Here is a 13,893-nt window from a genome sequence, read left to right on the forward strand (position 1 = left end):
TTTTACTCCTTTGTATTTCTGTGGTATCAGTTGTCACTTCTCTTTTATTTCTGATTTTATTTGTTTGAGTCTTCTCTCTTTTTTTATTAATGAGTCTAGTTAATGTTTTATCAATTTTGCTTATCTTTTCAAAGAATTAGCTTTGGTTTTATCGATTTTTTTTTTGTATTTTCTTTAGACTTTATTTTGTTTATATCTCTTCTGATCTTCATTATTTTTTTCCTTCTATTCTCTTTGGGCTTTGTTTGCTGTTCTTTTTCTCGCTCTTTTAAGTGTAAGATTAGATTGTTTATTTGAGCTTTTCCTTGTTTCTTGAGGTAGGCTTGTATTGCTATGAATTTCCCTCTTAGGACTGCTTTCACTCTGTCCCATAGATTTTGAGTCATTGTGTTTTCATTTTCATTTGTCTCTATCTTTTGATTTCTCCCTTAATCTCATTAATAACCAATTCATTGTTTAGTAGTATGTTATTTAGCCTCCATGTGTTTGTATATTTTCCAGTTTTCTTTCTTGTAGTCGATCTCTAGTTTCATACCATTGTGATTGGAGAAGACAGTTGATATGATTTTAATCATCTTAAATTTATTAAGACTTGTTTTGTGTATTAACATGTGGTCTATCCTAGAAAATGTTCCATGTGCTCTTGGGAATGTATATTTTGCTGCTTTGGGGGAAAATGTTCTGAAAAGATCTAGTAAATCCATCTGGTCTAGTGTGTCTTTTGGGCCCACTGTTTCCTTTTTGATTCTTTGCCTGGAAGATCTGTCCATTGGTGTCAATGGGGGGTTACAGTCTCCTACTATGTGTGTATTACTATTAATCTCTCCTTTTATGTCAATAATTCCTTTATGTACGTAGGTGCTCCTATGTCGGGCGTGTATATGTTTACTAGGGTTATGTCCTCTTGATTTATCAATCCCTTTATCATTATATAATGCCCTTTTTTTTGTCTCCTATTGTAGCCTTTGTTTCAAAGTCTATTTTATGGGATATAAGTACTGCTACCCCGGCTTTTAAAATTTCCATTTGTAGTCTATGGCCATGCTACCCGGAACATGCCCAATCCCGTCTGATCTCGGAAGCTAAGCTGGGTTGGGCTTGGTTAGTACTTGGATGGGAGACCACCTAGGAAGACCAGGTGTTGCAGGCATAAAAAAATAAAATAAAATAAAATAAAAATAAATAAAATTTCCATTTGTGTGAAATATCTTTTTCTATCCCTTTACTTTCAGTATGTGAGTGTCATTCAATCTGAAGTGAGTCTCTTGTAGACAGCATATTCACGGGTCTTGTTTTCTTATCCATTCGGTTGCCCTATGTCTTTTGATTGGAGCATTTAATCCATTTACATTTAAAGTGATTACTAAAAGGTACATTGTTACTCTCATTTTATTATTCATATTTGTTATTTCTATTTTCTTTTTTAATCCTTCTCTTTATGCATAAGACCCTTTAACATTTCTTGTAATGCTGGCTTGTTAGTGATGAATTCTTTAAGCTTTTTTTTCTGTCCAGGAAGCTCTTTATCTCACCTTCCATTTTAATCAAAAGCCTTGCTGGGTAGAGTATCCATGGTTATAGATTCTTGTTTTTCATAACTTTGAATATTTCTTGACATTCCCTTCTGGCCTGCAAAGTTTCCATTGAAAAGGCAGCAGGCATTCTTATGGTGGTATCCTTGTAAGTAACTAGCTGACTTTCTCTTGCTGCTTGTAAGATTCTCTCTTTGTCTTTGACCATTGGCGTTTTAATGATGATGTGTCTTGGTGTATGTCTGTTTGAATTCCTCTTGTTTGGAACGCTTTGTGATTCCTGAACTTTATCTCACCTTCCATTTTAATCAAAAGCCTTGCTGGGTAGAGTATCCATGGTTATAGATTCTTGTTTTTCATAACTTTGAATATTTCTTGACATTCCCTTCTGGCCTGCAAAGTTTCCATTGAAAAGGCAGCAGGCATTCTTATGGTGGTATCCTTGTAAGTAACTAGCTGACTTTCTCTTGCTGCTTGTAAGATTCTCTCTTTGTCTTTGACCATTGGCGTTTTAATGATGATGTGTCTTGGTGTATGTCTGTTTGAATTCCTCTTGTTTGGAACGCTTTGTGCTTCCTGAACTTGTATGTCTAATTCCTTTGCTGGGTTAAGAAAGTTTTCTGTCATTATGTCTTCAAAGAGATTCTCAATCCCTTGCTCTTTCTCTTCCTCTTCAGGTACTCCTATGAATTGGATGTTTTTATGTTTCATGTTGTCCCAGAGGTCTCTTAAACTATTCTCATTTTTTTCCAATTCTTTCTTTTTGTTGTTCTTATTGGATGTATTCAGCTACCTTGTCTTCCAATTAGCTGATTTGATCTTCCTTTCCATCCAATCTACTGTTGAATTCTTCTAATGTATTCTTCATTTCAGTTATTGTATTCCTCATTTCTGTCTGGTTCTTTTTTATGATTTATATGTCCTTTTTAATGCTTACTATCTCTCTGTTAAGGTTCTCATTGTACTCATCTATTCTCCCCATAAGTTCGTTCAGCATCCTTATAACTGTTATTCTGAACTCTCTCTGGTAGGTCGCTTGCCTCCATTTCATTTAGCTTATTTTCTAGAGTTCTCTCTTGTTTCATCTGTGGCATGTTTCTTTGTTTTCTCATCTTATTAATCTCTTTGTGTTCATTTCTATGTGTCAGGAATATCTGTTTTGTCTCTCAGCCTTGGTCAGATGATCTAATGTGGAAGGTGTCCTGGGTGGCCCAGTGGCACACTCTCCCTGATCCCTTGCACTGGGAGCTCTGGACATGACCTTTGTGTGGGTTGTGTGTGATCTTCTATTGTCGCCAAGCCTTTGTTGTTATTAGTAGATCAGTGGGTGTGATTAACATTCAGGCTGTCTAATTGTAGGAATAGGCAGCACCCTCAAGGTAAGAGTTGTGTGGAGGCTGACCTCTCTGAGTGGGATTTGCCCTAGCAGGCTTTGTACTTGTTGTAACCACCCTTTGTGTGTATCACTACTGGAACTAGTCAGGAGTTGCTCCGTGGTGGTCTGGTGCCAGCCTCCAGATGCTTTGGTTTTGTGGCCACTTGGAAGGGGCTCCCGTGTAGGCCAAGGTCAGCCGCTGCTTTTGATTGCTCAGGACTACCCAGTGAGAACTGCAAAGCTATTCACTGATGGTTGTTGCCTATTCTGGATCTCTGAAATGTGGCTCACAATGCTGGTCGCCCGCTGGGAATGGAAATGTAGCTTACTGTGCTGACTACTGTTGCCAGGATTGGAAATGCTGCTCACAGCGATGGTCACCCACTGTGAATACTTGGCCCTGAATCACTCAGAGCGGGGCTTGGCAACCATCCAGCAGCAACTGCCCAGACCAGTCTGCAGGTTGGGTGGGGCGGGGTCTCAGAGAGCCAATGGCAGTCAGATCGATACAGTCTCAGTCTTGCTGCAAATTTGGTAACTGTTGTGAGTTCCCGCAGAAGACCCAGATCACAGCAAGACCAGCTGCTGTCTGGGACTAGCCCACAGGTCCTCAATATCTGTCAATTCAAGACTTTATTGGGATCAGTAATAACAGTAGTACTACATTATTTTCTGGGCAGAATGAGATAAAGATATAAATAAAAACAAGAGTGTGATTAAAAAGAGAATGATATAAAAAATAAAAATACACACCACCATAAGGAGATGAGGTATTCTTAATAATGGATAAAAACACTTTTAGATTGTTTAATTTCAAAGAGTAAAGATGAAATAGGCAAAGGAACCATTAAGGGGCACTTGAAATAGGCTTTTGAGTCAAAAGTTTAAGTTCCTTGTGAACAAGGGTTCTCTTATTCATCTATGTGCTTCTGAAACACGTAAAACATAGTGGGGCTTCAGAAAAAAAAAAACCTGTTTAATTGAATGATGTCCTGTGTTGTCATAGCAAGATCAACTCTCAAGCTTCATCTCATACAAATAAAATGAAAACTTTTCCATATTATCTATTTAAGTAGTGAACCATATTCAGAAAGGAAGTATGTTATTTAGTATACTAGTGGCCATCAATAGTCAGTCCAAAGGCCTGGGATGCCCATGTACTTAACATTTACAAATACAAGGTTGGTTACTCACCTCCTTAACTTCTTTTAGAAGTTCAAGAGCACAAGTGAAGTCAGGGGGAGTACTTGATAGTTGCTCTTTCAGATGGTTCCAAAAAGCATTGTACATTGTCTCAAAAAACCTGCCTTCCAGACTATAAGAAGGTTAAATGAGGAAATTGCTCTTTACCCAAAGAATTGATGTAGGATCATAATCTCCTAAATCCCAAACAGCATTTAAGATCATGAAAGACCATTAAATTTATAGGCCAAGAGCTATATTTAGACTTGAGCAGAGTTGAACTAAGTTCAGTCTCAGACACAAAGGTATTGGCCAAACCCCCTCAGAAGAGTATCTCATGGTTCCAGCAAAGCTTTCTTCCTGCAAGTAGGAACCATGAACTAGGGTTTGAGCCCCTGAGTGCTAGCCCTGGTTCTTCATCTAACCTAAATTAGGTTCCATATCCAGACATATGCCTTTGAACTAGATGATCTTTTTCTTTCAGTCTCAAAATCCAGGAAATAATTTTCTTTCTTGATATGACTTTTTGGTCTTACATGCACCTCAAACTCAGCAAGCCAAAAATTGAACTCATTATCTCCCCTTTTCAAACCTGTTTCTTGTTCATGCAAACCAGAAAGCCTAGCCTTTTCTCCTTAAAAAATACAATATTAATTCATGCATTTTGTTAAAAATTTTACAAACAATACACAGATAACTGAACAAAGTTGAAGTTCCTCCCCCAACACAACAATACCACTTGTGAGATGTTACTATTATTTACCTGGTGTGTACTAGAGTCCTTCTTAACTACTTTTACCTCATCTTTATTATCCACTTGGTCACCAAATTCCAGAGATTTTGCTTCCTAAATATCTCTAGAATCCATCCCCATCTACCATCATCTCCTAACTAGACTATTTCAATAGTCTATTAAATGGCCTTCCTGCTCCAACAAAGTCTTACTCACACAATGCCACATATCTTTGTTTGAATCAATGATTTTTCTAAGATACAAATCTGATCATGATGGCATGCTCATTTAAACTCCTTTAGGGGCTCTCCATCACTAGCAGGATACATGACCCTTCACGATCCTATTCCACCACCTCTCTTACCTTATCGCGTTCCTCCTTCTAACACTCTATGTTACAACAATAACAATCTACTTAAAATGAATATATAATCGTATTCCACTATTCTATGCCTCTGCATATCATGTCCACTTTCAGGAGAATTTTTCCCCCCCAAACCACCTGAAAAGTACCCATTTATACTCTAAGACTCAACTCAAGCATTACTTTATCAAGAAAGTCTTCCTTGATCCTCCTGAGGCAGCTGAGCATGAATATAGAACTCCATATACTAGATGCGACAGAACTTATCACTGCTCAGTAACTATTTATTATTTTACCATCTCCCCTATAGAAGCTTCTTAATGGCAAAGCCAGCATCTTACTCATCTATATGTCCCTAGCACTCAACATTCTACCTATCACCTAGTAAGTATTCAATTAATGTTTGTTAAATAAATATCTGGCAATGAGATCTCCCTTAGGAATCTATAACTGTAATTAGTATCATTTTATAAACCCAAAAGTAAAATCAATAATCAATTATCTATAGATAATAGATAACCCCAAATTCTATTTCAACCTCTTTTCCAGCATACATTGTGCATTACTACACTAGAATAAGACTTTTAATATCAAAGCAATGAAAATTAAGCTTTAGATAGTATTATTCCCTCTGCTTCCTTTGCCCACCCCTCATCACTATCATGACCCCTCAGCCACTTTAACAGACCTTCAACTCTCCTAGTTTTACTTTCTCTGGAACCCTGATAGCATGAAAATAAATCTAATTCAGGCTCCAGGGACAGTGAAGGCAGCAAAGAAGATGCTAGAAGACCTGTGTTTTGGTGAAAACTTAATTCAGGAAAGTTATGCCTGGCTTGAGTACCTGTTGACAGCAAGCAAGGACAAACTGAGGAGTGTGAAAGTCAAGAGAAGCACTGACAAAGCAAGGGGCTTTAATAATAGAATCCCAAAAGTGGCAAAATAACAGAAGCATTTAAGGTGGGAAATTAGAAATGCCATACAATGTAGATTCCAACAAAGAAATTTACCTTTTAACTATTTTTTAAAAAAACATTAGAAGCATTCAATACATACTAAATGACTCTTATTTATGTATTGTAATATCAATATAAGAAGAATCAAAATAAAGACTGATTTTATAGGGGTATTATCAATGAGGTTCTGATCTTGGTTTACAAAATCTTTATTGAGCTGGCTATGAAGCAGAAATGTTCCCTGAAATCTCTTATCCCATATAAAGAGTTGGCAATACCACTATTAAAAAAGTAATCTTTTTATTTGTACTTGTTTAATCTGTAGACAATTAAAGGAATAACTGCTAGAAGCTACTTCCTCCAAGAATGTCTGAGAAGATCTGAAATTCACTCTATGCTTTATTGTTAACTGAGAAACCAAAATGATGATAGGAATTGCATTGCTTTATTCCTTATATAAATATATTTTTTTCTGATTTGACTCTTTGAAACTAATAATTACACCGATTACTCCTCTGTTTTATTTTTTGGTACTGTTTAAGACATACTCAAATATTAATTGTATTAATAAAAATGCTTCAAACCTGATCAAAAGTCATTTGTACTATGTACCAATGCCAGGGGGAATAAAATGAAAAACAAACAAACAAACAAACAAACAAAAAAACAAAAACAAAAACAAAACCCAGAAAAGTCCATACCTGTTGGGTGGTAAAACACTCTCTTCCATACAGAAATCTTGGTTTACCACAATTTCATGAGCAATGCTAAGCTTAGAAACTTTGTTAACAGTCTCTATCAGATCTGCAACAGAAAGTGCTTCAGGTTGGCTCTCTGGAAAAAGGCACAGCAGTCATCGTCAGCAGGGAACCCCACAAGAAGAATTTCTACTTTATTCAGAGATTCATTCAACCAAGTAAGGCCCTCAAATTTAGAGTCATGAAACAGATCTTACACAGACTTGATCATTTTAGTATTTGATGTGTTCTGAACTCTTTGCCCTTCAAAAGCACTAGAAACTCAGAGAAGTCAAGCATGACAACAGTAGTTAGTTTATGAAAAGCAAAAAGTGAAACTGATTTTTAAAACTTTTTGCTTGAAATGTTAAAACTATAAGTAAAACACACACACAAAAACCCAATGAACAAGTCGTGGTTTATAAAATAAAAACTTATCTAAAAGTTATTGTTTCTATTATCCTCTTTCTACCTCTGATGAGATAAGAAGATACACAAGATGAGAGTTTCCTTATAGATAATACCACAAATCTTACCAGATGGCTCTAAGGCTGAACCACGTTTAACGCATGGATGCCAAATCTGGAGATTGATTCCACAAACCAATAAAATTTTAAAAAAATACTGAATTACTTACACTGATTTGCCAATTTTTATTTTTTATATGTGGACATTAAGGCAAACAAACAAAAACTTCACCTTACCATCATCCAAATAATCACTTCATTAAGAAAAATATATATATTTTAACATCCCAAAACACTGAAAGGAAATAGAGTCAGAATAAAGAAATAATTTAAATTGAATCAATGTAACTTTATTTAAAAATCTCATTACAACATTTTTATTTCATTCCATTCAAGATTGGTAAGAACTTTATCACACTGGCATTGGAATTTAAGAACCACTGTTCTTAGCTCATTACACAGACTACTTATAGCAATGATATACAGTAAGCACATATAGTAATTATAATTACTTGGTATATAAAATAAAACATGCAATAAAACTATTTTCTCACTCACTTTCAATATAGTTCCATAACTTGTTCAAAGAGAACTATTTGTCCCCAACATATAATAAAACCCACATATGAAAATCCTAAAACTCACATCAAGGAGATGGTTTGCTTATGCACATTTAAAAAGTCTTTTGACCAAAGGTAGTAGCATAAATTCACATTTAATTTCTACCCTAACTAAAAAGCTGCAACGTTAAAATATATCATTTAATTGATCACTAAGCCACTTATTTGGGAGACACTATGAACTAAGAATTGTGCCATTTTGTTTACTAGCAGTGACTCTAAGTGGCCACCAGAGAAACATATTATTCAACTTAATATAATTGTGGCTTCCAACTATTTTTCCCATTTCTGTCATTAGGAGTATAGATCAGGTCGCTTCCTTTTGACAGATCTTCAGATTGATGTTTGGTTAAATTCATTGTAGATTATTGTAAGAGAATTGCAATTTGAGTTCCTATGGCGTTGGATTAGTCAAACCAAAACCTCAAATAAATGTCTACCGTAAGGTGTGAAAGAGCTTTAGTGCTCATATGTATACAGAAAAACACTTATTATAGATCTAAAGAATTTTATTCTAAAGCAGTAATAATTCTTATCTCAGCAAAGCACCCCTGAGAAAGGACAGAACACAATTTCAGCTATAGATAATTTGGATTTCTTCACATCTGTCCTAGATCTACCATTTACAACATAAAAAATCAAAATATAAGAATGCAATCTATTTCTCACGTTTTGAACTAACTCAAACATTCTCATGTCTTGTCAAACACAAGTAATTACACTTTTTTGGCTTCTTTCTCTAGAAACAAAATGTCTTTAATTTTAGTTGCCAATCAGAGGCCTAGGTCCTATATGTAAAGATTGGAGAGGGGAAAGACAAGGAAAAGCATAATTTAAAAGAGGAGTAGTGGAAGGATGAAGAAAAAAATGCAAGGTTGCAAGAGCCTTCTATGCTCCTTAAGGGCACTTAAGCCACAGACTCTCTATTCCTTTAACCCAACTATTAAGTACTACCCAAGGAAGTGAGAGAATTCTAGACCTACCAGGAGAGCGGTCATCTAAATCGAAGCTCTTGTTTTCCTGGCTTTTCCCTGGTGTTTTAGGTTTATGGGCCCCAGTCTCTGCTTCACTGGTATCATTCTGATGCACAGTTTCCTTAACCTTGGGCATCTTGATGTTATCTGGAATTGAGGTGAAAAGAGACAAGCTATTGATGGTATATGATCTGGCTCTGATGCAGGAATGAGGGGGAAAGATGGCTCTTCAACTACCATTTTGTTCCTTGATGGCTGAACTTGCTGCTCCCAGTTAAGGAGGTTATGGACAAGGGCTTCAAGGGCCTGTCATTGAAACAGCTAGGGTCCTCAAATAGCCTCGCGGGGTAAAGAGAACTTGAGACTAGTGGGGCTGCCTTTCCTGAAATCAAAGTTTAGTGTCAGGCAAGCAGAAGAAGAAATCAAGGCCCAAAGATGGGCAACGACTTGCCAGAGGATACACTGTACATGACTAACCGAGCTGGAGAGGAAACTTCCTTGACTTCGGCTCTCTTTAATTACTTCAGGAATGACGCCCTTCATCCTTAACTTTTGCCCCGGATGCCCCTTTGGTTATGAAGAGCGCTGGCCACTGGACTCAGGCAGCAAGAAACCCCCACAGCCCTTGTTCTCTCACCTCCTTCCAGTCTTCGACCCGCTGCCCAGCACCTGCATCTGCTAGTAAAGCCCCTCTGCCTAGCCAATCTGGTCTTGGGGCATACCATGGGGAACAGAGCAAGAGGGGAGATCATTGGGAAGGAGTTGGACGGAACCATAGAGATGATGAGATTTACATGCAGTGCACCCCTGCTAACGACTCTAGGTAGAAGAGTCCAAAAACTGAAAACAAAGGGTGGAGAGAGCAGGAGAGGCAAGCAGAGGTGTACCGTTGGGCGATAGAGGAGGGAGGCGGAGGTTCTCCAAGAGGAGGCTTTGAGCTCTTACCCGTATTTGTAGTTTCAAAGACCCTCCAGAGCTTGGTATTAATCTTCTCAAGTCCAATTCCTCCCCTATGGGCTAGGAGCTATCTAAAGTTATTACCCTCTGTCCCCAAGGGGATAAACCATTTAAATACTCATTTCATACTGTTCATGTAACCTTAGAAATGAGGAACCAACAGGGTTACAGAATTCCTAAATTGTTTTGAGGTTTTCTTTTTTTATTTTGTTTTAGTGAATTCTCCACAAATGTGAAGGAGACAAATAAGCTGTTAAACTCTCATTTTACAAATCTAAAAAAACAAGAATCATTTTAAAGGTCTGGCCTCAATAAACTGGTGATGGGGCACGACCACATGTCTGAGGGAGCTTAGGTTTGGTTGGTTCTTCCAACTGAATTTCTAGCATGTTCTTCATTACAATTCAATTTTGAGCCTTGGAGATCATCTAGAACCTGAGGGTGCGGGAATAGATGACTCTAAGGGTCCTCATGTTTCTCAATCTTTACTCTCAGTCTACTTTTTCACTCTACTTCTGGATTGGCCCATTTTAAATTTTTGTGGGCGGTGTGTGTGTGTGTGTGTGTGTGTGTGTGTGTGTATACATACACAGACACATACACATATTCATATGCATATACATATACGATGTTTCTAAACTATTCTATCTTTTATCTTGACTTAATTTTTAACCCATTAACTTTTTTTTCATAAAACGACTGTAATTTGACCAAATTCTCATCTCAAATCTTTGTTAGTATCAATAGTGAAATGTGGATATTTTGCACATGTGTATTTTGAAAAAGAATATTTTAGAGGAGAGGTCCAAGAACTTTCCTGACTAAGGAAACTTCATGCCATCCTCCAGATACAAGAAGATATAAGGGGTCTTGGCCAGTAAAGTTACTGCTTAGCTAAAGTGTGTACAATACTAATAAATACTAAATCTGAATAACTTCCTTATCCTCTCCTGATATCTGCCTCAGTAATGTCAACTGTGAAACAAAATGCTGTCACACAAAACCCAGGAGAAATGGTTAAATATATTTTTTCTTGATTTGAACATCAAATTTTGCATTCATAAAAGTATGTTTCACTATATCAGATCATTTCTTTTAAAAATCAAATTTCTACCTGGTTTGTTTCTAAGAGAAACAATCCAATGACACTATTTTTCATCACAAAAATTGCATTGTTTAAAAAGCTCCCCTCAGTGATTCCTGAAATTCTATTACTACTAAATTCATGTAAGTTAAACTGTCTTTCAAAAAATATAGACTATATTTTATAGAGCATTTTCAAGTTTACAGTAAAATTAAGCAGAAGGTAGAGAAATTTCCCTTAAGCCTCCAGCTCCTTTCATATATAAAATAATCCAAAAGTCACTGGAGCAATAAAGGACTTCATTCAGGCAACAGTTTGCAAACTAGGGAGACACAGTCTACAATAGAAACCAAGTGTACTCCACTGAAACAAAGGAGAGATAGAGCCTTTTATAGAGAATTTTCCCTCCCACTATTTCCATTTTGGTCTGTTTCATGTAAATGAGGTTTCCAAATCATACAGTTCTGATTGGTCCAAATCATGCAGTTGTGGTTGGTCAGTATAGATGCAAATGAGGATACAATTTATATAGTTATGATTGGACAGGGAAGATCTCAGTCCATTGGTAGAAATACGAACCAGGGCTTCCCCGTAGTGGTTGATTCAGACAATGTAAACAAATTAAGTCATAGCATAGAAAACAGAAGAGTTCAGTCTGAGGTTCTTTCCAGTATACAGAGTACGTCAGCAAATGGCCACTAAGATTTAATTATAAAATTTAAGCCCTTGGTTGACCATTGGAGTCCATCTCAGCAGATAAATTCCTTCTTGGGGTTCACATCAAATGAATCTTTCTTCTCGGGGTCCACACATGCATAACCTCTCCCATTATCAACATCCCCTACCAGAGTGGCACACTTGTTACAATTGATGAACTTATATGGACACATCATTATCACTTAGACTCCAGAGTTTACATTAGGTTTCGCTCTTGGTGTTGTACATTCTATGGTGCTGGGCAAATGTAAAACAACATATATCCACCATTCAGTATCATACCAAGTAATTTCACAACCCTAAAAATCCTCTATGTTCTGTCTATTTATTCTTTCCTTCCACTTCACCCCTGACAGCCATTGATCTTTTTACTGTCTCCATAGTTTTGCCATTTTCAGAATGTCATATAATTGGAATTATCCAGTAGTCTTCATAAGGGGTTCTTTCACTTAGTAACATGTATTTAAGTTTCCTCCACTTCTTTTCATGTCTTGCTAGCTCATTACTTTTTAGTTCTTAATAATTTTCCATTGTCCAGTTGTACAGCAGTTTATTTAGCCATTCACCTATTGAATATTGAAGGACATCTTGGTTGCTTCCAAGCTTTGGTGTTTATAACTAAAACTTCTATAAATAATCATGTGCAGGTTTTTGTGTAGACATTAGTTTTCAGCTCCTTTGGGTAAATACCAAGGAGTGTGATTGCTGGGTTGTATGATATGAGCACGTTTACTTTCAAAAGAAACTGCCAAATTGTCTTCCAAAGTGGCTGCACCATTTTGTACCCCATGTTCTTGTTGTTCCACGTCCTTGCCAGCATGTGGTACTGTCACTGTTTTGGATTTTGGGCATTCTAATGTGTGTAATGGTATCTCACTGTTTTAGTTTGCATTTCCCTCATGACATATGAAGTGAAACATCTTTTCATATGCTTATCGTGGAAGTTCACGTTCTAGCAAAGAAAACAGCCCCCACTTTGTTATTTAAATATGTAAGCCACTAGAAATGGGTGGTAAGATATTTGAGGTTTCAAATAAGTAGAAACTGCATAATCCCTTTTTTTTGTAGGAAACACACACACACCACAGTGTGGATGGTTATACACCCAAATGTTAACATTTCTAATTGGTTGGGTTATAGGTGATGGGTTTTTATAAATTAAAAGTGGTAGTAGTATCGTTTAAGGGTAGAAATAGAGACATTCTCATTCCTATGCGTTCCTTGTGCTAACCATGAACACCAAAACTAATTGGTTCATAAGACAGTGAATTCTGTTCGGGACAAACCCAGAGGTTCAGTGCTTCAATTTATTAGCAGGTATGAAATATCTGAGTTTATGCTCAATAGAATATGTGATACACTTAACACAGTGTGTATTAGCAAATGCTTCCTGCCCCATTCCCTACCCAAGCCCAGTCTTGGATGTCCCCTCTATTTAAGTTGAAAAGCATTATTCAGAAAGCAAAAGTGCCCAGTTTAAATTCCAGTCCTTATTCACCTTGAGCAGATTACTTCAGACCCTGTGTTTTTATTTCCTCATCTCTGAGATAAGGAAGATAGTCCACACTACCTTATCTCCAAAGGTTCCCGAATTCTATGATTCCAATTCTATGGAAAATCACTTAGCATCTCCAAGACAGGATCCACTTGATTTGGACATAGGAGCACCTTTTCCATGTAACCAACCTACTAAAGTAGCTTTCCTTAAACCATTTTGTTTAGCTGAAAAGAGTACTCTTTTATATTTTTATTCCTTAGAAGACCACCAAGAATGAACCATAGGAGTCTCAACATAATGATTGTATTTATTATTTCATCACTACATAAGAAATGAAAATAAACTGTGAGAAGCTGAAAATGCATGCCACTTCATGAAGATTATGGAACAATGGAGACAACTACTGTAGATGGTTATAAGTAACTTATCCTATGTGGATGCAAGGACTATATATATAAAGGCCATCAATGCTAAGATTATAAACAGTATCTACCAGCTGGACTTTATGCACAAATAGAAAGTTTAAAAATGAATGTAAGAGAACACTGGCTACCCCTGACTTCTTAGCCAGGAATTATAGGTGAAAAGACATCAGAAGATGCCTAAAATCTCAACAAACGTTAAGTTTACAAAAACAAGCCTTAAACCAAGATACTAAGGCAATGTTGAAGTTTGCCCTTGGGAAAAGATCCTCAAT

At 36.7% G+C, this 13,893-nt stretch overlaps 1 protein-coding gene and 1 pseudogene across 1 annotated transcript in view; one reads left to right on the forward strand and one right to left on the reverse strand.

Annotated features, from left to right (window-relative positions):
* The window catches only part of LOC102878783 (T-complex protein 11 X-linked protein 2), a 13,477-nt gene extending 6,524 nt beyond the window's left edge, over window positions 1-6,953 (reverse strand). Inside the window, exons 1-2 of the mRNA XM_015592823.1 lie at window positions 6,844-6,953; window positions 4,102-4,222 (exon numbers count right to left, since the gene is read on the reverse strand). Coding sequence (XP_015448309.1) covers window positions 4,102-4,222; window positions 6,844-6,872 — 150 coding nt within the window. The 5' untranslated portion in view covers window positions 6,873-6,953. The remainder of the gene's footprint in view (window positions 1-4,101; window positions 4,223-6,843) is intronic.
* On the forward strand, window positions 1,032-1,150 carry LOC112482512 (annotated as a pseudogene).
* Window positions 6,954-13,893: the final 6,940 nt, after the last annotated feature.

The sequence above is a fragment of the Pteropus alecto genome, unplaced genomic scaffold (genome assembly GCF_000325575.1).
Source record: "Pteropus alecto unplaced genomic scaffold, ASM32557v1 scaffold2751, whole genome shotgun sequence".
Lineage (NCBI taxonomy): Eukaryota > Metazoa > Chordata > Mammalia > Chiroptera > Pteropodidae > Pteropus > Pteropus alecto.